Consider the following 24,282-nt stretch of genomic DNA (forward strand, 5'->3'; position numbering starts at 1 on the left):
AGAATCTGCCTGCAATGCAGGAGACCCAGGTTCTATCCCTGGGTCATTCTAGTCTGGCTTAATTCTGCCTGGACCTTGCTGCTCAAGTCTGGGACCAGCAGCACAGATATCACTTGGGAATTTGCTGGAAATGCAAAAATCTCACCCCGGGTCAATTCAGTCAGAATCTGCATTTAACAATGTCTTTTTAACAACATCTGATTCATTTGCACATTCACCTTCTCAGCACTTGTCACTCAGGATGGCCTATTGGAAGTAAAAAGCCATGCAGAGCAAGCAAGGGATGGTGTAAAGATGAGACCTCACATCAGATTGATGGGGTTAAACAACATGTCCATCAGTTCTTTCACTTATTCAGTGAGCCTGCAGTTTCTGACTACATCTTACATGTTAGGCAGGTAGCTAGCACTGGGTATGCAAAGATAACATGTCTTCTCTTGCTAAATGTTACACATAAACAGCTATAACAGATGTAGCTGTAAAGTATTATGGGGATTTCCTATTGCTTACAGAAGGCAGAGGTGAGTTCTCTGAGGACAGCCTTTTGAGGTCAATCCTAAAAGAATAGGAAAATATCAGGTATCAAGGGTGGAAAGGGAGGTATTTCAAGGAGGGAGAATAGCTTAGGGCACATTACCTAATCACCAAGTCGTTTTTATCTCTTCTGCTTTGAGAGATATACTAACACACAGGGTGGCCAAAGGTCCTTGCTGGTCTAGTACATAGAACTTGCCCAGGCAAATTGGGATGAGGTGGTCACCCTACTAATGTATCACCTTCAAATTTTAAGAGTCTCAAGGGCAGCTGACAATATAGTTTGGTTAGTTTAAAGCATGAGCTTCAAAAATAGGGCTGGATCTGAGTTCTGGCTCCAGGACTCAACATGTTAACCATGAGTAAGAAATCTAAGCCTCCATTTTGTCACCTGTAAGTGGTAGTATCTGCCGTATGGGATTATTGGGGAGGATTAAGTGATGGGTAAAACTGCTTATTAGTACAGTGCCAATTACAAAATGGGATTCCCAGGTGGTTCAGTGGTTAAAGAATCCGCGTGCCAATGCAGAAGACAAGGGTTCAATCCCTGGGTCGGGAAGATCCCCTGAAGGAGGAAATGGCAACCCACGCCAGTATTCTTGCCTGGGAAATCCCCTGGACAGAGGCGCCTGGCAGGCTACAGTCCACAGGGTCGAAAAGATTAGGACATGGCTTGGCGACTGAACATGCAAAACTGATGCGGTAATAAATGGAAGCTAACTATTATACCTGTTTATAGGATATGAAACATAAGTTGATCCAGCTGATGTTGAGTGACTGGAATAAGAAAGTGAGACAAGCAGCTGCCCAAGCTCTGGGGCAAATGAACCTTGGAAAAGAGGTGCATGACACAATCAGGTAATACCTTGTCAATATGGAGAAAGAAACGGCATTTATTGAGCTTCTGAGTATGCTCAGCCTTGTACAAGAGCCACTACAGATTTTTTTTTTTTTAATAAAATAAAAAGTTAACAGTCCCTATAGATACTAAGAATGTGGCTAAGGGAGGAACCATTAATTGAATGCCCATTACATGTTCAGGCACTGTTTTAGATGTCTTGAGAGTTCAAACGTATGACATGATTCTGATTATACAAGATACACAAATGCCTAGCAAGGTCAAGTTTCATGAAGGACGGATAAGACTACATAAGCAGAGAGAAGGTAAAACATTCCATACTAGAAGCCAAATACTGAAATGAACATGACACATGTGAAGGCACGAGAAGAGAACTTGACTGAAGCAAGAGGTGTATGTTTCAAGTTTTCTTTTTTCAGTCATTCAACAGGGTTTAGCATCTAGCATACGCTAGGTAATAGGGATTCAAGTAAATAAAACAGTTGAGGTCTTTACCTGGTGAAACAAATTAGTGGGGATAAGGCTAACTAGGAAAGGGTGGGAGTGGATAATGGCGAGCCTACAGAAGCTAGATTTCAGCCTGAGGGCACTGGAGGTAGGAGTAGAGGTAAAGAAAGGAATGGAAAAAGTTTGAGGAGGGAAAACAAAAGCACCTGTGCCTTACAGAATCAAGCTGGGTCAAGGAAATTTCCAGGAGCGTGTGGAAGCCCTCTACCTGATTTGTGGGCTCAAGCTGATGACCGTCAAGCTTCTCCCAAGCTTTCTGAACTGCTTCTCTGATGACTTCATGGCAGTTCGGCGGGCAGCTTGTTTGGCAGCTGGTGCCCTGCAGATCCGTGATAATATGGTGAGTCAAGGAGACATCTACCCTTCTTACCTGATTGACCCAAGAGGACATTACCCTGTGCTTCCCTCATACATAGATCACTCACCATTCTGTAGGGACACAGAATGAGAGATCAGAACAGGAAGGTGAGGAGATACATAGGTCACACCAACAGTTAGGACCACACACAGCTCCAAGCCAGCCTAGACTCACTCTAGAGCACACCCCTGAATCCTGTTCTCACCTCAGTTAACCAGCTTCTCATTACATGTGTGCTCACAGGCTTTGGGATCAACTCCAGAGGATGGAGTTATAATCTCTAGTTATTAGTGGAAAACCTGACGGAGGTATTCAAAAGAAGCCTATATGGCCAGAGATCTGTGAACTGCGAAAATCAATCTCTAGACAGGAAAGAACACTGTATGTAAGCTAGTACTTCTGGCTCCAGCTCATTTGTCACTAGATTTGATAGCTCACTTTTCCAGTTAAAGCATATTTTAGAGAAGAGCAGACCCTGTCCATTCTTGCTTATTCTCTCCACTCAACACTGCCTTTTATCCGTCCTAGGTCCTTGAATGCCTTCTGAATCTGATACAGGGAGATCCCTGCTGGAAAATCAAGGCCTTTGCCATTCGAGGTATGACGGCAGTGGCTCCAACTCCTCTACCTCTAATACCTTTCCATATTTTATACAGAGGATCCCCAGAATCTCTTTAGGAAGAGGGTAGAGGGGAAGGGAGGGGATGATCACAGCTTCTCAGAAGAAATCAAACATCATTTCCTTCAGTTTTTAGTTAAGGATCCCGAGTCTAGGTCTATGTCAAACTTGTTGAGGTAGAGGACTGACAACAGTTAGGTATGAGTTCCAAGTAGGTATCCACTATTGGATATACTTGCTTTCTGTAGAGGTGTCAACCATAGGACTCCGTAAAAGTCAGACCAGATTTAAGACTGCTACAAACCTAAAATCCTGCCCTCAAATTTCCTGGAGCTTCTTTTTACGGATCTTTGACATTGCTTCTTTGTGACAGTCTGGCAGGTCCCTATGAGGATCAGCGCTGGGTAGAGCCATGAAGTGTAACTATACCTTCTTTTCCCCTTATCTGACTAGGCTGGTCTTCTGAGTTATCTATCCCATATCTCATCCCTAGGTAAATACGTTAGTGTATTCTCACATCTAAATGGACGAGGATGGTATTGAATATCCCCCTCCTGGGAATTCTCTAGAGAATTCCTAAAATACTGATTGTCATCTAAAAGGGAAGATATCCACTGGAGAAGTGATAGGCTACCCACTCCAGTATTCTTGGGCTTCCTTTGTGGCTCAGCTGGTAAAGAATCCATCTGCAATGTGAGAGACCTGGGTTTGATCCCTGGGCTTGAAAGATACCCTGGAGAAGGGAAAGGCTACCCACTCCAATATTCTGGTCTGGAGAATTCCATGGACTGTATAGTCCATGGGGTCACAAAGAGTCAGATACGACGGAGCGACTTTCACCACTTTTCAAAGACAATATACTTAGTTTAGTTTTTGTAATATTTAATTTAGCAAGTGGTTGCCTATTCTTTCTTAGTATTTACTAGTAAGGCCACTTCTGGATGCTAGGACACAGCCAACGCAGTCTTAAGTGACAGTAGGACATGCCCTCTAATCTCTGCAGCTTTGGGGCAAATTGGCTGCGTGAGTCCCCAGCTGACAGACCTCCTGCTCTGGGCTGTCCACTATGAAGAATCCCCAGGTGTACGACTAGAGGCTTGCCGGAGCATCCTAGCCCTCAAACTTCAAGGAGACCGGGTCAGGGACACCTTCCTCGACGTGCTGCTCCTAGAGAACCATGAGGCTGTTCTGAAGTAAGCACTAACCTCTGGTTCTTGCCAAGACCTCTTGTACTGCCAATTCTTCCAACCTTGTTAACAGACTATGTCCCTGACTCTTCAGGCTGCTTAACAGCTGTAAAAACCACAGGCTTACCTGTGCCATTCATCTACTTATCCATGTAGGCAACAGAAAAACAGGACTAAATTAGATTGAAAGTGAAGCTCAGGTAGTTTACGTCTTTGTTCAGCATTCCAGGTGGTTTTTTAATTCAGTGAACATTTCTCAAGTGCCTACTTAGTGACGACAGGCTTTGGAGTCCAAAAGAGCAGGATTTGAACCCCAGCTCAGACATGTGCTAGCTATGTGAGCCTGGGTAAGTTAATTCTCTGAGCCCATTTTTTCATGTATCAGATGCAAACGGTAGTCTACCATATGGGTATGTGGTGGTGATTAAGGAGATAACATGTTAGTACCTGTCATAAAGGTGTTCAATAAACATTATCTATTAGTACCTTCAAATATGTCATCTCAAAAACTACAGAACACCCCTACAAGCTAAGCATCATACCAGTTTTGCAAATAAAGCTCAGCAAAACTGCACAGTTGAGATTGGAACTTGAGATTGGAATTCTTGTCTGATTCCAAGGGCTGTATTTTCCACCTCCATGCTTTCAAGGAAAGAAAGATTTAATCTAAGAAGTTCTTCTTACCTTTCAGAGAAATTCACCATGCAATGAAGATACTCAACTTAGAAAATGAAGGAAACCAAGAAATGCTTCAGGAGATCAGGAACAGGGTAGATAAGTATAAGCTATGTTTTCAAGAAAAAATTCAGGGTTCTCAAGAGTTCCTCCCTGGTGGCTCAGTGGTAAAGAATCTGCCTGCCAAAGCAGGAGATGCAGGTTCCATCTCTGGGTAGGAGAGATTACCTGAAGAAGGAAATGGCAACCCACTCCAGTATTCTTGCCTGAGAGTCCATGGGCTGAGGAACCTGGCAGTCTCCAGTCCATGGGGTCGCAGAAGAATCAATACGACTTAGCAACTAAACAAGAGTTTCTCAGACTCCCTTCCCCGCCTCTTCCCCAAGCATGTAGATACATTTTCAATATTTCTAATTGTAGAAATATTTTCTACAATCTCACAGAAAACAGTATCACTTGAAGATACAAAACACATCTGTGCAAGACAGGATTATAAAATCCTAATAATAAAACAACAAACAGCAGAACCTATTAGTCCCATCAAGTAGCCATTGAGATCAGTTTGTTGCTGTTTCTGAAATACTGTTTCCTTCCTTCCCGTGTTCTCCCCACTATTCTCTAAACCCAAGTTCCTTCTTTTTTGCAGATGGGTATAAAGAAGGAATGAGGGATTGGAGCTGGCCCCCTAGATTTTCTTTTTCCTTCTAAATTTCTCTTAATTCCTAATCTGGGCTCTTTCCCCAAAGGAACACTAGCTAAACAGGTGGTTCTAATTTTTCAAAGCTGCTGGCAGAGATGAGTAGAGGGGAAAAATACTTTTAAAAAGGCAAAAGATTCTTTCTAAATATAATTCACAAAACCAATTTCACATCAGGCATTTCTTAGCAGATTCATCATGCCCAAAAGCTAAATTTTTCATTAACAGGTGGTTTTTTCATTAACAGGTGTAAAAATGTCCAACCAACGTCACAAGAGAACAATGTTCTCAGGCATTTTATGTACCACCTAACATTAATAAGCATGATGCAATATGTTACTTCATTAACACTTTTTGATGATCTGCAGCCTGATATAGTTTTTTTTAATCATCATCTGTTCTGTTTCAGATTCAAACACTAAGCCAAAAGGAACTGTTGATACAGAAAGTATTCAAGATTGAGGCAGCCGTAAAAAAGGTGAAGGAGGAAGCAAAACGTGTTTATGTGCAACCCAAAGAAGGGCAAAAACCACTGAAGCTCCATACTTTTCTCCAAGAAATTTTTCAGGGTAGGTTTTCTAGGAATGAGTCCTATGCCTTGATTCCCTTAACAAGCCTCTTTCAGGACTGGATGTCTGGGGACTTAGTTGTGAGCCCTGTAGGATGACAGCCAGGAAAGGATACCTCTCTTTCTTCTTGGCCACCATCTCAGTCTGTTATCTTTTCCTTGCCCTTTGGGTTTTGATTTTGCTATCTGGTCCCTTTACAAAAATGAATGACGTAGCTCTAACTGAACCAATTTGAAAGTGAGGTCAAAAAAAAGACACCTTAGAAAAACAAAAAAACTGCTGTATGTCTGGCTAAGCACTCCGAAAAAGCCTTGAAGCTTAACCTTGAATAGGCTGAGATGTACTCTCATGTACATCTAGGCTTTTGCAACTTCAAAAAAGACTTCATCAAGTTCTCAACTTTATATAACTGAAACTTAGCACTCATGGCAAAATGATCTTAAAAGTTCCAGATACAACCTAAATGATGAGGTGGAAACATCAAGCTGTACCAAAACATAAAATCAAGTGCGCCCAGGCATACCAGCAGCAGCCTCAGGTCATCCAGCCAGCTAGCTGCCTACCAGCCACCACCCCAAACCCAGGTTTTCCAGTTCCAAGTCCAGTGCTCCCTCTGGTTGCTTCCACCAACCATGAGAATATTCATTTGCCAGATTTGGGGAAGTTTCTTTCAACTACCAGAAAAAAATAAGAGTGGAAAGTAACTTGGACACCAGCATTCCCTCAAGGCCAGCCTGCTACAAGTTGGCTGACTGTGGCCTCTGACAGTGCAGCTAGTGACATGCTGCCTATTTTAGGAGCAGCGCTAGCCCCTGATGCAAGCAAGCACTGAGGAAAAACATAATACCCTTTAAAAAACATAATATACTCATAACTTTCTAATAGGATTGTGCTGTTTGGGGTTCAAGGAGCATGATTAAAATGAATCAATTACCCCTAGGGTTGTAAAATTGGCCCCAATCCTACATCCACCCCAAGTTACCTTGTGCCTCAGCCACTGCAGTTTTCCCCTATTTACCCTCCTTCCTCCCACAGTTCTTCAGACCATGCCACACAATAATTTAGCCTCAGAAAAGGAAAACTCTCTGGCACTTTAATAACTTTTCTAACATTCACACAAACTCACAGTAACAAAACAGGAAACTGACCCCAACCCTCCCCCTAAACTGATGAAAGAGAACTCAAATGAAGGATGCAAATTCCAAGTAAAAACTTCTGATGTCTCAAGCAGAGTAACACAGCAAATGCCACACAGTACTCTGAAGCCTGAGGGTGATGATGAAGTTGGTCTCTCAAATGATCAGGAATCAAGTTACTCCTGCAGAAAAGGCTCCTTTTCCATCTCCAACTCCTGCTTTTACTTCTGTGCCTAGGTAAGGAGGTGTCTCCTAGAAGACTGTCTGACTTCTGTGACACTGAGGCAGTCATAAAGGTAAATACAAACACACTGATGGGTATCAAGTAAGAAAATGAGTTTTCTCCCTCAAAAGGTGGTGGGAGAGAATCATTACTGTCTTATTTCTGGCATTTAGTGATTAAGTAGTTCAGGTTAGAGGCATCTTGGTGAGCAGCAGCCCCTTATCATACAACATGGTTGCCAAGGAAAGCTGGTCCTCCACAGTGTCACAGGGCAAGTCCCCTACTCTCACAAACTCTGGGTAGGAGCGAAGCAAGAGTTCCATGGCATCAGCTTGCTGGGGGTATATCTCCAAGCACTTGGGCTCCTCCAGGTGATAAACTCGGGAGTTCTCCACTGTGTAATAAAGAAACAAATGGCCCCCCTCACCCACCAGCCGAGCTATACCATCCTGAAGCATGTGCACTTCGGTTTCTGTTGTCAACTGGGCTCCCACATTTACAGGTTCTCCAGCCTCCCAGCGAATTGGGAGCCCGTAAACGCTTAGTGCCCTCTCCCTGTCAGTCAACACAGGGGGCAGAGAATCGTGGATGAAGTCTTTGGCTCGCTGGTCAGCCACAGCATCAACTGGGGCAAAGTGTCCCAAGCGGGCAACCAGGACCCGCACCTTCTCCATGAAAGCGGTTCTTCGCGGATCCTTAGAATCCGAATGCTGGGCCCCCATGTAATCCATAAAGTCTCGGGGCAGCCCCCTACGAAACTCCACATTTTCCTCCATTGCGGCCTGCACTGCCAGGGGCAGTACAGCCTCCAGGAAGTCGCCCCAAGTATTACGCTGGAATGTGGACAAGGTTAAGTGCAGAGAGTGCACCCCATCCTGGCATTCGGCTTGGTGAATGAAGCCTCGGGGGAAATAGAGCAAATCTCCAGGTTCCAGCACCGTCTGCAGCACCGGCTCTCCGAGGTCGTCCTGGCTGAAGTTGGGGCTGGACGTCAGGGCCAGTTCCTCGGTCGGCACCCGCGGTCTGTAGACCCGCCAGAGTTTCCTACCTTCCAGCTGCAGCACGAAAGCCTCGATGTCGTCGTAGTGGGGGGCAAAGCCCTGCGAGTTGGGGGGCGTAAGGTAAACGTTGGAGCCTGCCATGCTTCCGAACTGCTCCTGGAGTACGGCCAAAAACTGCCACACGGTGGTGGAGAAAGCCTGCGGACAGAGGAGGCGCAGGGAGCAGCCGGCCCGGTACAAGGACCACGCGGCGGCGGGCAGGGCGCGGCCGGGCGGGTTCAAGGTCTCGCGCCGCCCATTGATGTAGCGCGCGGCGTCCAGGTGCTGTCCGAATTGCACCTCCTCGTTGCGCAGTATGGAGTCGAGGTCGGCGGTAGAGAAAAGACCCTGGTAGTAGCTGTGGTCCTGCCGCCGCACCAGCACTGCCTCGCGCTCCCACAGGCGCCGGTAGAAATGGTCCGGCGGCATGGGCGAGATGAGCCACTCGAAGAGGCGCGCCGCCCGTCGCCGGCTGCTAGGGATGCGATTCAGCTCGGCCAAGATGCGCTGCAGCGGGGAGTCCCAGGACAGCTCCTCGCCCGAGCTTTCCCCCTGCGGCCCCGACAGCATGGCAGGAGCCACGGACGGCGGTACGGCCGCCAAGTGCTGGGTAGAGCACAGCAGGGCCGAGGTCTCCACCAGGCGCGCGGACGGCCCCGAGGCCGGCACCAGGCGCGCGGGCAGCGCCGACGCCTCCACCAGGCGCGCTGGCGGGGCGTGCGCTTCCACCAAGCGTGCCGCCGGGGTCTGCGCGTCCACCAGGGCGCGGGGAGTCTGCAGGGAGCGGGACGCAGGCGAAGCCTCCAGCAGCTCCACGGGCCCGAGCTGGCCGTGCGGCTCCCGCCCGGTCGCATCCGAGAGGGCCGCCGCCCCTCCCGCCAGCGGGTCCCCGGGTTCACCGACCGTCGACTCCACCCTCGAGTCCTCCGAGTCCTCGCTCTGCAGGGTCTGGGCCCTGAGCGCGGCCATTCGGGACGAGACACTTCTCCTCAGCTGCCGTCGGATCTTCCTGGGCCTCAGGGGCAGGGCCAGGACAGACCCGCTGTGTGGCTGTTGCTGGCGCCGGCGCCTCAACCGCCCGCGTCTCAGCAGCCCGGCGCTAGCCCGGAGCCCGTCCATGGTCCGACCCTCCCGCTGTCACAGCGGGAGACGGCCGGAAGCCGGCTCACGCACGCGGCGGCCGCAGTGTACTCTGGGAAGGGGGCGGGCCTCCAGCTGCCTTCAGGTTGTCCACGCCCACCATTCTTCCTTCCGCGCTTCCCGCTTCCCCAGTTAGAAAATGTTAATTAAATGCTCGGGTTCCCCTAGAGCCGCGGAGTCTCTGCCATAGTAACATGGGTTCCATATTTAGAGGGCAATTTAAAAATCAAGTTGTCAGGGACTCCAGGAAAAAGTTGAGACTTAACTCTTCTTTCCTTCCTGTGTCTGCAGATTGCGGTGTTCACAGGGTTGTCCCCGTTTCCGAATAACACGTTGCCCAGCAGCTTTGCATGAGAAAGCTGACAATTCTTGGTTTAAAGGAATGCACTCAGGCAGAGTTCTAAGTTCAAACTTCTGGTCCATCTGGTCCTATTTACAGATATTGATTGAAGCCCTAAATTCCGCCGCCTAACTTCCCTTTGTCCTCTCTCCATTACAAATTTTCAGTCATAGCCCTCTCTCCCTGGGAAAAAAAAAAAAAATCCATGGACTTTTCTACTTGTATTTCTTTTTTAATATAACAAATGTTTACTGACTACCTACTAAGTGACAGACATCGCGACAACATGGGGTAACAATCACAAGGAAAACAATGAAACATTATCATCTGCCCTCTTGAGACTTACATTTCCGAGGACACAATCAACATGCGAAATAATGCACAATCCTTTTTCTTCCCTTCATCTTTGCGAGTTTGATCCAGCTCATACTTCAAGGTCATCAAGGCTACTTCTTGATTAAACATTCAGAATTAATTAATTCCATTCAGAAATGTTTTCTGACTTAATTCCATATTCAGTAAACATGCTGACTTTACCTGCCCAGGGCTTCTCTGGTGGCTCAGCTGGTAAAGAATTGGCCTGCAATGCGGGAGACCTGGGTTTGATCCCTGGATTGGATCCCTGGATTGGGAAGATACCCTGGAGAAGGGAACAGCTACCCACTCCAGTATTCTGGCCTGGAGAATTCCATGGACTGTATAGCCCATGAGGTCGCAGAGTCAGACAAGACTGAGTGATAATCATTGTCATTGTTACCTGCCCAACCCCCCAACCCCCCACTGTCCTGGTCTGTGTGGCAGGTTGGAAAAGAATTTCCAGACATGAGGCAGGAGAGAAGAATAAAGTTTGTTCGAGTGGGACAAGCTGTTAGAACAGTGGGCCAGCTTAAGGGAGAGCCGAACGTTTTTGCAGTCCAGCAGCCAATTTTTATGGCCTCAAGACAGAAAATTCCTACTGGAATGGTGGCATTAGGTGATTGGTTAGGATGCTCTAGGGTGGATAGTAGGATGGGTATTTTACATAATAAGAAGTCTGGGAACTGGCCAGTTTTGATCCAAAAGCTCATGGCAACAGTTGCTATGGGGCTTGGTCAGGTTCAGAGATTTTTATCCTGTGAACTTTGTACAGGGCTCCACACCTGTGACCTTGGTGTTGGGCTCCACATCCACCCCAGTAGGAAGACACAGAATTTCCTTTGAATGACCATTCTTTGTCTTACACTCAGTTGCTATGGATCAGGTGGGGCTCCACTTGGGCTCCAGAAGTGCTGCAGAGTACGGTGAATGCTCCAGACTGTGGAAGGCCTGGAACATCACTGGAATCCAGTATCCTAAGCCCACAATGATTGGCTTGTGCTTAACCACGTGACTCAAATTTCTCCATTCCAAGTGAATCAAAGGAGCTTTGCTCAACAGACAGGCTGCCAGAGATTCTGGAGTCCACGTGCAGAGGTGAGCAATATCATTATTTTTGGTGGCAGTTGAGCATTCATCCAAGAAAATTCCTGTGTCCCCAGACTGCTATAGGAGACCAACTTTTGAGTTCTGCGTGTTCACAGGCTGCCAGAGATTCTGGAGTCCACGTGCAGAGGTGAGCAATATCATTATTTTTGGTGGCAGTTGAGCATTCATCCAAGAAAATTCCTGTGTCCCCAGACTGCTATAGGAGACCAACTTTTGAGTTCTGCGTGTTCACAGGCTGCCAGAGATTCTGGAGTCCATGTGCAGAGGTGAGCAATATCATTATTTTTGGTGGCAGTTGAACATCCATCCAAGAAAATTCCTGTGTCCCCAGACTGCTGTGGGAGACCAACTTTTGAGTTCTGCGTTTTCGCTCCAAGCTACCCCTGGTGTTTAAGAACTGCACGCTGCACCTTGGGCCGGGGTCTCTCATCAATCACCTGCCCTCAGCCCAGCTCTCTTGGGTGGGAGGGGTGGAGAGGGGGAAAAACTGAGATTCATGAAAGGAATCGGGGCTATTCTTGTATTCTTGATATCTGCCCTTCCCACCCTCTCTGGAATTCTGTTTTATTAGCTTCAACTTCTCTGTCCAGAATCTTCAATCGCACCTCCTCTGAACCTTAAATCAACTTCTTAAATTTGGGCCTCTCATTTTGTTGGGGCCAGTGTGAGGAAAGCAGGAGAGACTCCATCTTGAAGCCTGTCATCCATCTTAAAGACAGGATGTGAACTGGGCCTGAACCCTGCCCAAGAGTGAGGAAAACATTGCTAGTGAAAACCAGGTCTCCTGGAGACTTCCCTCCCTACAGATGACAAACGGAGATTGTAGTTGAAGTCAGGCTGCCCCTGTTAGATTAACCACGGAGACATCCCCCTTTGATGTATAATTATTGTCAGCCAGTTCAGTCAGTTCAGTCGCTCAGTAGTGTCCGACTCCTTGTGACCTCGTGGACTGCAGCACGCCAGGCCTCCCTGTCCATCACCAACTCCCAGAGTTCACTCAAACTCACGTACATTGAGTTTACGCCCTTGCAAGCAGTTATGAACATGTTGGACTTACATCACATTACTCTCTCAGATCTCAGTAATCTCATCTGTAAAGTGGGAATAGTCATTGAATATACTTCTTCATAGTGTTGTTGTGAGGATAAAATAATGGATGCAAGGCACTTAGTGCAGGATCTGGTAAAGGTTACACACTTTAAAAATTATAGCTGTAATTTATTATTATGAAGCAAAGCCATGGATGATGGCTTTGGTGCCTCTAGCCCAGTTCGGAGGAACTAGGAGTGCAGGAGGCAGAGAAGTACTTTAGTTGGGTTATGACAGCATAAAATGGGCAGATTATTCATGCACATGCCATGTAGAAGTTTAAGTGGGTCAATGGGACCATATCAAACAAGGCCATTGTGTGAGCTATCGCTCTGCAGTTACCTGGCCAAGAGCCAAAGGCCAAAATTAGGTTTGAAACCAACTGATGTCCTCCTGGAAAGTCCTGTGCCCTAATCTAGGGCTGCAGTGTCTGGAGGAAGGGCCAGCAGAGAGGGAGCCGTCTTCCTAATTGACAAACAGGCTGTGTGTTCTCGCCAGACCCTGATAACAAGATTCTCCGGGGAAATACTGCAATGGGCAAGTTAAGGCTGTCACTGGGAGCTTTGTTTTTTCAAAGAGAGCAATTTTCAAAATAAAGTGGACCCATTCTATAGTGAACTGGGGGATGAGCTATGCTTCTTGGCTGGCAAAGCTGGGGAATACTATGCTTAACTGGAGGAGGGCCGTAGATTTGTCTTTATCACATCCTGTACAAGTATCTTCTACTCTAAGTCTTTCCTGTGACCTTATCCACTTCTTTTTTCAACATTTTTGTGATTTCCTCAAATAAAGAATGTTGTTTCTGTCTTCTAAGTTTCTCTTGCGACTGGGAGGCACCTTTTGGGGACTGGCTTACCTTTAATTTCATCTTTTTCCAATGGATCTACTTAGTTCAACAAAAGTAGCTATTAGTAACCATTTTCTAGGACTTCCCTGGTGGTCTGGCAGTGGAGAGTCCATTCTTCCAATGCAGGGGGTGCAGGTTTGACCCCAGATTGGAGAACTATGGTTCCACATGTCCCAGGCATGGCCAAAAATTTTTTAGAAAACAAAACAATTTCTATAAATATAATTTACTGACATGGAATAACTTCTCAATATACCATTAAATAAGGAAAAAGAAACAGACAAAATAAGTGATACAGTAGGTTCCCATTCAGGATATATGTGTGTGTGTGTGTGTGTGTGCGCGCGCGCATGTGTGTGGTGTGTATGTATATTTCTATCTATACATCTGCCCGTATATACATACTAGAGAAAAAAGTTTGGGAGTCCTTATGCCACAATATTTAACAGTGATTGCCTTTGGATGGTGGGATTTCAGGTGATTTTTATTTTCTTCTTTTTTGTTTATTTGCATGGTCTGGGTTTTCTACATTGTAAATATCATTTATACAATTAAAAATACAGTGTTTTTTAAACAACAAACTTCACTTCCTCTAATTCTTAAATTTTTCCTGATCTCTAATCATTGTTTGCCTTGCTCTTGTTTTCTTGAATTACCTTTATTAATTAAAGAAATTTGATATTGAGATGATAAATGTTAATTGTTCATCAGAGAAGCTGCTGTAGAAAAGAGGTTGGATAGAGCCTATCCCGTATTTAAAGCTACATAGAATGATTTGAAGCCTCTCAGAAAAGTTATCTCCTCCACCACAACCCATTGTTACTTTTTCCTTTGGATTCAGTTCAGTTCAGTTCAGTTGCTCAGTCGTGCCCTACTCTTTGCAACCTCATGGACCACAGCACGCCAGGCTTCCCTGTACATCACCAACTCCCAGAGTTCACTCAAACTCACATCCATTGAGTCGGTGATGCCATCCAACCATCTCATCCTCTGTCATCCCCTTCTCCTCCTGCCCTCAATCTTTCCTAGCATCAGGGTCTTTTCAAATGAGTCAGCTCTTCGCATCAGGTGGCCAGAGTATTGGAGTTTCAGCTTCAGCATCAGTCCTTCCAATGAACACCCAGGACTGATCTCCTTTAGGACTGACTGCTTTGATCCCCTTGCAGTCCAAGGGACTCTCAAGACTCTTCTCCAAAACCACAGTTCAAAAGCATCAATTCTTCGGCACTCAGGTTTCTTTATGGTCCAACTCTCACATCCATACATGTCTATTGGAAAAACCATAGCCTTGACTAGATGGACCTTTGTTGACAAAGTAATGTCTCTGCTTTTTCCTATGCTATCTAGGTTGGTCATAACTTTCCTTCCAAGGAGTAAGCATCTTTTAATTTCATGGCTGCAATCACCATCTGCAGTGATTTTGGAGCCCCCAAAAATAAAGTCAGACACTGTTTCCACTGTTTCCCCATCTATTTGCCATGAAGTGATGGGACCAGATGCCATGATCTTAGTTTTCTGAATGTTGAGCTTTAAGCCAACTTTTTCACTCTCCTCTTTCACTTTCATCAAGAGGCTTTTTAGTTCTTCTTCACTTTCTGCCATAAGGGTGGTGTCATCTGCATATCTGAGGTTATTGATATTTCTCCCAGCAATCTTGATTCCAGCTTGTGCTTCATCCAGCCCAACATTTCTCATGATGTACTCTACACATAAGTTAAATAAGCAGGGTGACAATATACAGCCTTGACGTACTCCTTTTCCTATTTGGAACCAGTCTGTTGTTCCATGTCCAGTTCTAAATGTTGCTATTAGTCATTGCCTTTTTCATTAATTCTTCCCCCCTCCCCGTATTGGGAAGATATATTAGATTGCCAGGGCTGCCATAACAAAGTACCACAGTCTGGCTGACTTGAACAACAGAAATTTACTTTCTCACAATGCTAGAGGCTGTAAGTCTGAGATCAAGGTTTTGATGGGACTGGTTTCTGGGTTCTCTCTCCTTGGCTTGTGGATGACTGGCTTCTCCCAATCTTCATATTGTCTTTCCTCTGTACAAGTCTGTGTTCAAATTTCTTCTTTTTATAAGAGCATCAGTCATATTGGATTAGGGTCCATTCTTAAAATCTCACTTTAACTTCATAACCTCTTTAAAGAACTTGTCTCCAAATATAGTCACATTCTGAGTTACTGGTTAGGATTAATGAATAACACATGAATTTTAATAGACACACTTTAGCCCATGACAGAGGGGTGATATATACTAAATCACAAATTCCTTGAAGCACTTTTCCTTTTTGAAGGAAGGATAACGTGATAAGTTATTGAAAAGGGGATAGGGAGAAAAAGAAATTTAAGGAACATAAAACAAATGTCCAGGGTAGTGGTTTTCAGCCCAAGATGATTTTGTACCTGCCCCCCGCCACCTCCTTCCCAGGGGACATTTGACAATATCAAGAGACATTTTTGTTTGTCACAACAGGGGTTGTTTGTCACAACAGGGGAGATGTTACTGGCATCTAATGCATAGAGGCTAGAGATGCTGCTAAACATTCTACAATGTGTGAAACAGTGCCACAACAAAGGATTATCCAGACCCAGACCTAAATGTACCAAATATACCTAAATATACCAAAAGACGCTTGCTCCTTGGAAAAAAAGCTATGACCAACTTAGACAGCATATTAAAAAGCAGAGATATTACTTTGCTGACCAAGGTCCATCCAGTCAAAGCTATGGTTTTTCCAGTAGTCATGTATGGATGTGAGAGTTGGACTATAAAGAAAGCTGAGCACCAAAGAATTGATGCTTTTGAACTGTGGTGTTGGAGAAGACTCTTGAGATCCCTTGGACTGCAAGGGGATCAAAGCAGTCAATCCTAAAGGAAATCAGTCCTGAATGTTTATTGGAAGGAAGGACTGATGCTGAAGCTGGAACTTCAGTACTTTGGCCACTTGATGCAAACGGCTGACTCATTGAAAAAGACCCTGATGCTGGAAAAGATTGAAGGCAGGAGGAGAAGGGGACGACAGAGGAATAGATGGTTGGATGGCATCACCGACTCAATGGACATGAGTTTGAGTAAACTCCGGGAGTTGGTGATGGACAGGGAGGCCTGGTGTGCTGCAGTCCATGGGGTCACAAAGAGTTGGACATGACTGAGCGACTGAACTGAACTGAACTGAAATATACCAAGGTTGAGAAACCCTAGGATAAACTTTTGGATGACTTCATCAATATAAAATTTAAATATCTTTGATCCAGTGATATTAATACTACTTCAAAGAATCTATCCAGCAGAAATATCCACCCATGTATACAAACATATATATAGATCAGATCAGATCAGATCAGTCACTCAGTCGTGTCCGACTCTTTGCGACCCCATGAATCGCAGCACACCAGGCCTCCCTGTCCATCACCAACTCCTGGAGTTCACTCAGACTCACGTCCATCGAGTCAGTGATGCCATCCAGCCATCTCATCCTCTGTCGTCCCCTTCTCCTCCTGCCCCCAAGCCCTCCCAGCATCAGGGTCTTTTCCAATGAATCAACTCTTCGCATGAGGTGGCCAAAGTACTGGAGTTTCAGCTTAGCATCATTCCTTCCAAAGAAATCCCAGGGCTGATCTCCTTCAGAATGGACTGGTTGGATCTCCTTGCAGTCCAAGGGACTCTCAAGAGTCTTCTCCAACACCACAGTTCAAAAGCCTCAATTCTTCGGCGCTCAGCCTTCTTCACAGTCCAACTCTTACATCCATACATGACCACAGGAAAAACCATAGCCTTGACTAGACGAACCTTTGTTGGCAAAGTAATGTCTCTGCTTTTGAATATGCTATCTAGGTTGGTCATAACTTTCCTTCCAAGGAGGAAGCGTCTTTTAATTTCATGGCTGCAGTACTTATGCTCATTGTTTATCAGTTCAAAATTGAAAATGGCTCAAATGTACTAAAGATCAAGAATTCTTGTTAAAAATTATTACTAGGAAAGATGTTGAAAATATACTGTAATTGAAAAATCAAATTGCAGAACAATATGTATGCTGTCCCTTTTTGTTGTTAAAAATGCAACCCCTGCACAGTTATATATAGTTTCTTTAAAACTACACGTGTTATATATGTGTCTGTGTGCACAGTTGAATACCTGAAGTCAGAGGTTGCCTCTGGGGAATGGCGTTATTGGCAATGGAAGGACTTTCATGCTTAAATTTATACATTTCTGAATTACTTGGCTTAAAGTCTCAAGAATATAGGACTTTGCTTTAGCAAATGTGAGACAGACTCCAGGCTAACTTTGAGAATATTGATTCTTACTAATTTGGATCACTGTTTTACCAAATTACTGTAAATCAGGGAGCAACGTATTGTAATAATCCTCAAACCAAATCTGGCAGAACTCCTGTGGACTAAGAATGATTTTTATATTTTTAAATGGCTGATTGAAAAAAATCAAAAGAAAAAGAATATTTTGTGACGTAAAATTTATACAAAACTCAAATTTCAGTGCCAACATATAAACTTGTATTGGAAGTTTGTATTGTACTCATTCATTGCAGACTCCCTGGGGCTACTTCCACGCTACAACAGCAGAGTGGAGTAGGCTGTCTCACAGTCAAAGCATAAAATATATACTATTTGGCCCTTCACAGAAAAAGTCTGCAAAGTCCTGCAGTACAATATGTAAGATGCTGTCTAGGATGTTGAACTTCCAGCTCTTTTGCTACAGTCCCACTAAAAGAATTGTGAAAAACTATGTCACCTCTTCACCTTCTTTCATCGACATCAAAAATGTTTTTAAGGACTTCCGTGGTGGTTCAGTGGTAGAGAATCCACCTGACAACACAGGAGACACAGGCTCCATCCCTGATCCAGAAAGACCCCACAAGCCACAGAGCAGCTCGGCCCCTGTGCCATGGCTATTGAGCTTGTGCTCTAGAGCCTGGAAGCTGCAACATGAGAAGCCTACACACTGCAACTAGAGAGTAGAGAAAGCCCATGCACAGCAACAGACGCAGCACAGCCAAAAATAAATAATGCATAATTTTTAAAAATGTTTTTAAGTGTAAGTAGATACAAAGAGTCTAATTTCTAACATCTACATATTCTGGCATTATATATTGATATTTTAATGAATTGTTATATCACTTCAAAAATGCATCCAACTGAATCTCTAACAGTTTGGTACCTACCATCCATCCCCTGGAGAAAGAAATGACAACCCACTCCAGTATTCTTGCCTGGAGCATCCCCTGGACGGCAAAGCCTGGCGGGCTACAGACCATGGGGTTGCAAAAGTCAGACATGACTTAAGCAACTTAGCACACATATATCATCCATATTAAAAACTAAAATAAACAAGCTCTTCTTTGAAGTTGAAAATTTAATCTTTTTTTAAACTTACATTCTATTTTTAAATGAGTTCCACACAGAATTTTATTCTAATATATTCTATATTTATGCTTGAAAATATTTTTTATCATCATCACACTATCTGTAACAAAAATATGTATTTAAATTGAGGTTACAACTAAAGTCTCTTACCATAGTCTGGGTTTCTTCCTGGGACTCCCTGACCTCCTAAATGATTTTTTTTTTAATTTGTATTCATTGAGATTCATTCTTTTGCTGTATAGTTCTATAGCTTTTAACAAATGCATAATGCCTTGTATTCACCATTTCGATGTCATAGAGACTAGTTTCTGTTCAGTTCAGTTCAGTTCAGTCACTCAGTCATGTCCGACTCTTTGCAACCCCATGAACTGCAGCATGCCAGGCCTCCCTGTCCATCACCAACTCCCAGAATCCACCCAAACCCATGTCCATTGAGTCAGTGATGCCATCCAACCATCTTATCCTCTGTCGTCCCCTTCTCCTCCTGCCCTCAATCTTTCCCAGCATCAGGGTCATTTCAAATGAGTCAGCTCTTCAGATCAGGTGGCCAAAGTATTGGAGTTTCAGCTTCAACATCAGTCCTTCCAATGAACACCCAAGACTGATCTCCTTAGAATGGACTGGTTGAATCTCCTTGTAGTCCAAGGGACTCTCAAGACTCTTCTCCAACACCACCGTTCAAAAGCATCAATTCTTTTGCACTCAGCTTTCTTTATAGTCCAACTTACATCCATACATGACTACTGGAAAAACCATAGCCTTGACTAGATGGACCTTTGTTGACAAAGTAATGTCTCTGCTTTTTCCTATGCTATCTAGGTTGGTCATAACTTTCCTTCCAAGGAGTAAGCATCTTTTAATTTCATGGCTGCAATCACCATCTGCAGTGATTTTGGAGCCCCCAAAAATAAAGTCAGACACTGTTTCCACTGTTTCCCCATCTATTTGCCATGAAGTGATGGGACCGGAAGCCATGATCTTAGTTTTCTGAATGTTGAGCTTTAAGCCAACTTTTTCACTCTCCTCTTTCACTTTCATCAAGAGGCTCTTTAGTTCTTCACTTTCTGCCATAAGGGTGGTGTCATCTGCATATCTGAGGTTATTGATATTTCTCCCAGCAATCTTGATTCCAGCTTGTGCTTCCTCCAGCCCAGCATTTCTCATGATGTACTCTGCATAGAAGTTAAATAAGCAGGGTGACAATATACAGCTTTGATGTACTCCTTTTCCTATTTGGAACCAGTCTGTTTTTCCATGTTCAGTTCTAACTGTTGCTTCCTGACTTGCATACAGGTTTCTCAAGAGGCAGGTCAGGTGGTCTGGTATTCCCATCTCTTGAAGAATTTTCCACAGTTTATTGTGATCCACACAATCAAAGGCTTTGGCATAGTCAATAAAGCAGAAATAAATGTTTTTCTGGAACTCTCTTGCTTTTTCGATGATCCAGCGGATTGGCAATTTGATCTCTGGTTCCTCTGCCTTTTCTAAAACCAGCTTGAACATCTGGAAGTTCACAGTTCATGTATTGCTGAAGCCTGGCTTGGAGAATTTTAAGCATCACTTTACTAGCGTGTGAGTTGAGTGCAATTGTGTGGTAGTTTGAGCATTCTTTGGCATTGCCTTTCTTTGGGATTGGAATGAAAACTGACCTTTTCCAGTCCTGTGGCCACTGCTGAGAATAGTTTAACCACCCTAAAATCTTCTTTGCTTCCTCTTTTCCCTCCTCTCTTCCCTCAAACACCCAAATGATTAATGATCTTTTTATTATCTCTGTTGTTTTGCCTTTTCCAGAATGTCATAAAATTAAAATCATACATTAGTAGCCTTTTCAGGCTAACTTCTTTCACTTAGCAATATATATTCAAGATTACCCATACTTTTTTGTGGCTTGAGAGCTTCTTTCTTGTCTGTGAATAATGTTTCATCATATGGATGTACCACTGTTAGTTTTTCCATTCACCTATTGAAGGTTGGTTCTAGTTTTTAGTGATTCATAGTGGTTATGAATAAAGCTGCTACAAACATTCATGTGCAGGTAAAACTTACTTTTTGTCATGATTTCAGTTTTATTTTTTAAAATATTTGTCTGCTTTGAGTCTTAGTTGCAGCATGCAGTTTCATTTTTAGTTGCAGCAATCAAACTTTTATTTGTGGCATGTGGGATCTAGTCCCCTGACCAGGAATTAAACCCAGACCCCATCCTTGGGAATGTAGAGTCTTAGCCTCTGGACCACCATGAAAGTCCCATCATTTTTCATTTCAAGTATAATATTCAAAGAATATAATAAAAATGATTGACAGAGAAATACATCTTGAAAGTCAAAATTAAAATGATATAGCCCATCATAATATATTATTCAATTTTTTAAGTAATAAAAAACAAGATAATAAATAATTTGTTGGTTCTTACTACTTAAATAGCAAAAATATAATATAATATGTAGCTGAAATTAAAAGTTATTTGTGAAGTACGAAAAATTATGCAAGGCCCAGTGTTCTTTCTGCAAATATGTAAATAGGCATATATAAAGCTCTGGGGTTAAACTTTTGAGATTAGTTAGAGAATATTTAAGTATATAAAAACCAGAAACAATCTCATTAAATTCATTAGACATCATAACAAAATTGTTCCTATTTATTTAATGAAACAGGAAGATACATGCATACACAAAGGCAAATTCACTGTTTGTAGTACCAATATAGGTTTGTTCCCTGCAAATACACAATTCTGATGTGTACTATTTTACTTGATTCCTATTACAAAAGAAAAACATATGGTGCATTTATTGATAATGCAGTTTTCCTGCATCATCATATTCTGGTTAAAAAAAAAAAAACAGGAAAACTTCAAAGAATGTAAAATTTTCAAATTCAAAACGGTCTTTTTGTCAAGGTAGGTGATAGAATATATTTTATTTAACAATTTGTTAGCTTAATTGATAGCATATATATATTTAGACATTTAGTAAGTGGGATTCCATTTATACTTTGATCCTAAGAATACATTTAGGAATGAGATAGATATCACTCTTTTTGTTCCATAGAGTAATACAGAAACTTAGGTTGATATTAGAACAGCCTAGACTGCTGGGAATGCTTTAACCTAAGTACAAACTTAACCCTGATCATCACTACACTGGTTTATAAAATGAAAAGAGAGCAGTGCTGTGTCCCCAGGTGCTGTTCACTCTGACTGAATCTATCTCAGTACATCTGAAGAATAAAGTTCTTTAATCATTGCTACTAGAGTTCTCATAGCTGCTGCTACTTCTGTGTAACAGTAAAGATAAAGAAAACCCAGTCTCTCCCCAAAGATCACCATGTGAAGGTCCAAGCCTTGGGTGGGCAATTCAGGCATATTCTCCCCATTAGGCTGCTAACTGGGATCAAGAGTCAGGTACCAGGGTCCAGCCCCGGTTGGATCCAGGGATTCCCTCGGGAGGATGGCGTCGATTAAAAGGAAAGATGAAAGACACAGAGGCTTAACCTGACTGGTTTATGTGGGAAACTAATAAAGTTCGTGACACTGAACTTGCTCTGACTACGGAGGCCACAGGCGCTCTCTCGAATAGCTGAAGGTGCCCCACCTTAGGCACCTTCTCGAGTGGGTCTTAGAAGCCCAGGCAAATAAGTAGTCTCAGAGAGCCCCCACACTCCAATCATTCATCCTGAAGGAAGAACAGAGAAGAAAAGGAGAGAAAAGGAAACAAGAAAGAACGACACTAGGAGACCAAGCCTGATGAGCAAGGCCCACAACTTTATTTTCCAAAGTAGTTTTTATACCTTAAGTTGTGCATAGAGAATAATAGGGGGGTAGAGTCATGCAAGGTCAGCAGTCCTTGACCCTTATCGAAGCCAGGCTTTCTTTCTGCAAACTTATCATATGCAAAGGCTTTAGGTGATTTACATCATCTTCTGGCCAGGAGGCCTATTAACATTTTATGAGCCTTCTTCAGAAAACTTATTTTTCTCTAAAGGTGATTATTCTAAAGTCAGGCGCCACCCTCCGAAAGCATTAGATAAAGTTGCATTCCTAAGGGCAAAAGTGTGGTGGGCTATAACAAGAAAAGAATTAACTCAAGGGTCCAAGGTTACAAACATTAAAGCTACTACTTACATTTCTATATACCAACTATATTAATCAATACACTCCCAGGGACACAGTAGGTAAGGGATATGGAAACATGGCAGCAAGCATTAGCTCAACAAAGAAATCCTCTACTAGTTCTATTCTAACAATTTTAACTGTCTGAGAAGCTCTGCATTAGAATATCTTAAGCTTCCCGTGCCTCTCGTGGTTGGGAGGCTGTGAACAATCACATGCGTAGCTGCAGGAGTCCGAACAAACCTGCCAGGCAAGCTAGAAAGTCATCAGAGGGGTTTGAATTGAAACACTCCTATTATGCCCAGGAGACTTATTAACTAGAGCTCTAAGTTGATTTTCTTCAGAGAAAGGTGGTCGGGGATAGCCCCCCATTAATGTCAGAAGAGTTGGTGAAAGTTGTGAAATAGTAAAACAGACAGATTTTGGTTTTGGGGTAGATGCTTAGGCAGGTCCAGGGGGCCTCTCGAGTCCTGATTCGCCTTTGCCCTCAGGGCCTCTCCTCATGACTTTTGTCATGGGTGGGAACTCCCGTGCTGGCTCCCGGCAGTCAGGTCTTGAACTCATAGATTCAATTCTCTTATTTATGATGGTGGTTCATAAAGCTATGGCTGAAGAGGCTTTGTCTTTGGATCTACTTGTCACGTGAGGACCACATTTGGGATATGTGTTCACGTGTTAATATTTCTCTGCAGCCTGTGAGGCCCTGCGCACCAAGTCCCTGGTCACAGAGTCCAGTCCTGGGCCTAAACACAAGAAGCAGAGGTCGCTCATCACTTGTCAAAGATCTACGCACTGCCCGGGAAAAAAGGATTGCGATGGGACCATTTGGATATGACAACCAAGATCTCTAGCTAAGTGAAAACTCAGAAGTTTTTCCCAGGGCTTTTTCCCCTTGAAAAAAAGGTAATTATTTCTAGGATGAGCCCTTCTCTTGCTCCAAGACACAGGCAGCAGTGGACTTAGTCACATTCTTCTCTTTACCTGATGTTGTATAATCTCTTTGTCATTATGTTTATAAAGAAAAATCGATTTAATGTTGACCTGGCTTTTTTTTTTTTTTGACCTGGCTTTTTAATTTGCACCATATACACAGAGGGTTCAAGAAAACTGACATCATGCTAGATGACAGTGCATATTTTTCCATAACCCAGGAAAGTCATCTACTAAATGTAGGTCAGAACTCCACATTTTACTAGAACAGAAATATTCAAAGACCCAGAATCTTTTGCAAGGTATACAAAGAGCCTTTTGAAACCCAAACTAGAATCCCATTAGTCTGGGAAAGAAAGTCATAGGTGATGTTTTCTATCCACAAGTCTAGTCTTATTCTAAAGCAAGCTCTTTAACTGCAGCCCACAAGGCAATGAGCAAATCATGTCACAGGACTTTCCTAAGAAAACAGAGTCAGTACAATATTTCCCACCTTGTATTGTGTGTATGGGTGTGAACGCTTTTAGATTCCTGTGAAGCATTGCTGCAGTTTCACAAGGCTGATCAGCAATTCT

The 24,282-nt window shown here is 43.6% G+C and overlaps 1 protein-coding gene across 1 annotated transcript in view; it reads left to right on the forward strand.

Annotated features, from left to right (window-relative positions):
* HEATR4 (HEAT repeat containing 4) overlaps positions 1 to 23,809 on the forward strand; it is a 49,554-nt gene extending 25,745 nt beyond the window's left edge. The window contains exons 11-18 of the mRNA XM_025295239.3: positions 1,274 to 1,392; positions 2,060 to 2,240; positions 2,787 to 2,856; positions 3,881 to 4,070; positions 4,756 to 4,834; positions 5,846 to 6,005; positions 7,379 to 7,437; positions 23,470 to 23,809. Of these exons, the coding sequence (XP_025151024.2) occupies positions 1,274 to 1,392; positions 2,060 to 2,240; positions 2,787 to 2,856; positions 3,881 to 4,070; positions 4,756 to 4,834; positions 5,846 to 6,005; positions 7,379 to 7,437; positions 23,470 to 23,628 (1,017 nt within the window). The 3' untranslated portion in view covers positions 23,629 to 23,809. The remainder of the gene's footprint in view (positions 1 to 1,273; positions 1,393 to 2,059; positions 2,241 to 2,786; positions 2,857 to 3,880; positions 4,071 to 4,755; positions 4,835 to 5,845; positions 6,006 to 7,378; positions 7,438 to 23,469) is intronic.
* The last annotated feature ends 473 nt before the right edge of the window (positions 23,810 to 24,282 follow it).

Source organism: Bubalus bubalis, chromosome 11, assembly GCF_019923935.1.
Source record: "Bubalus bubalis isolate 160015118507 breed Murrah chromosome 11, NDDB_SH_1, whole genome shotgun sequence".
In the NCBI taxonomy this organism is placed as follows: domain Eukaryota; kingdom Metazoa; phylum Chordata; class Mammalia; order Artiodactyla; family Bovidae; genus Bubalus; species Bubalus bubalis.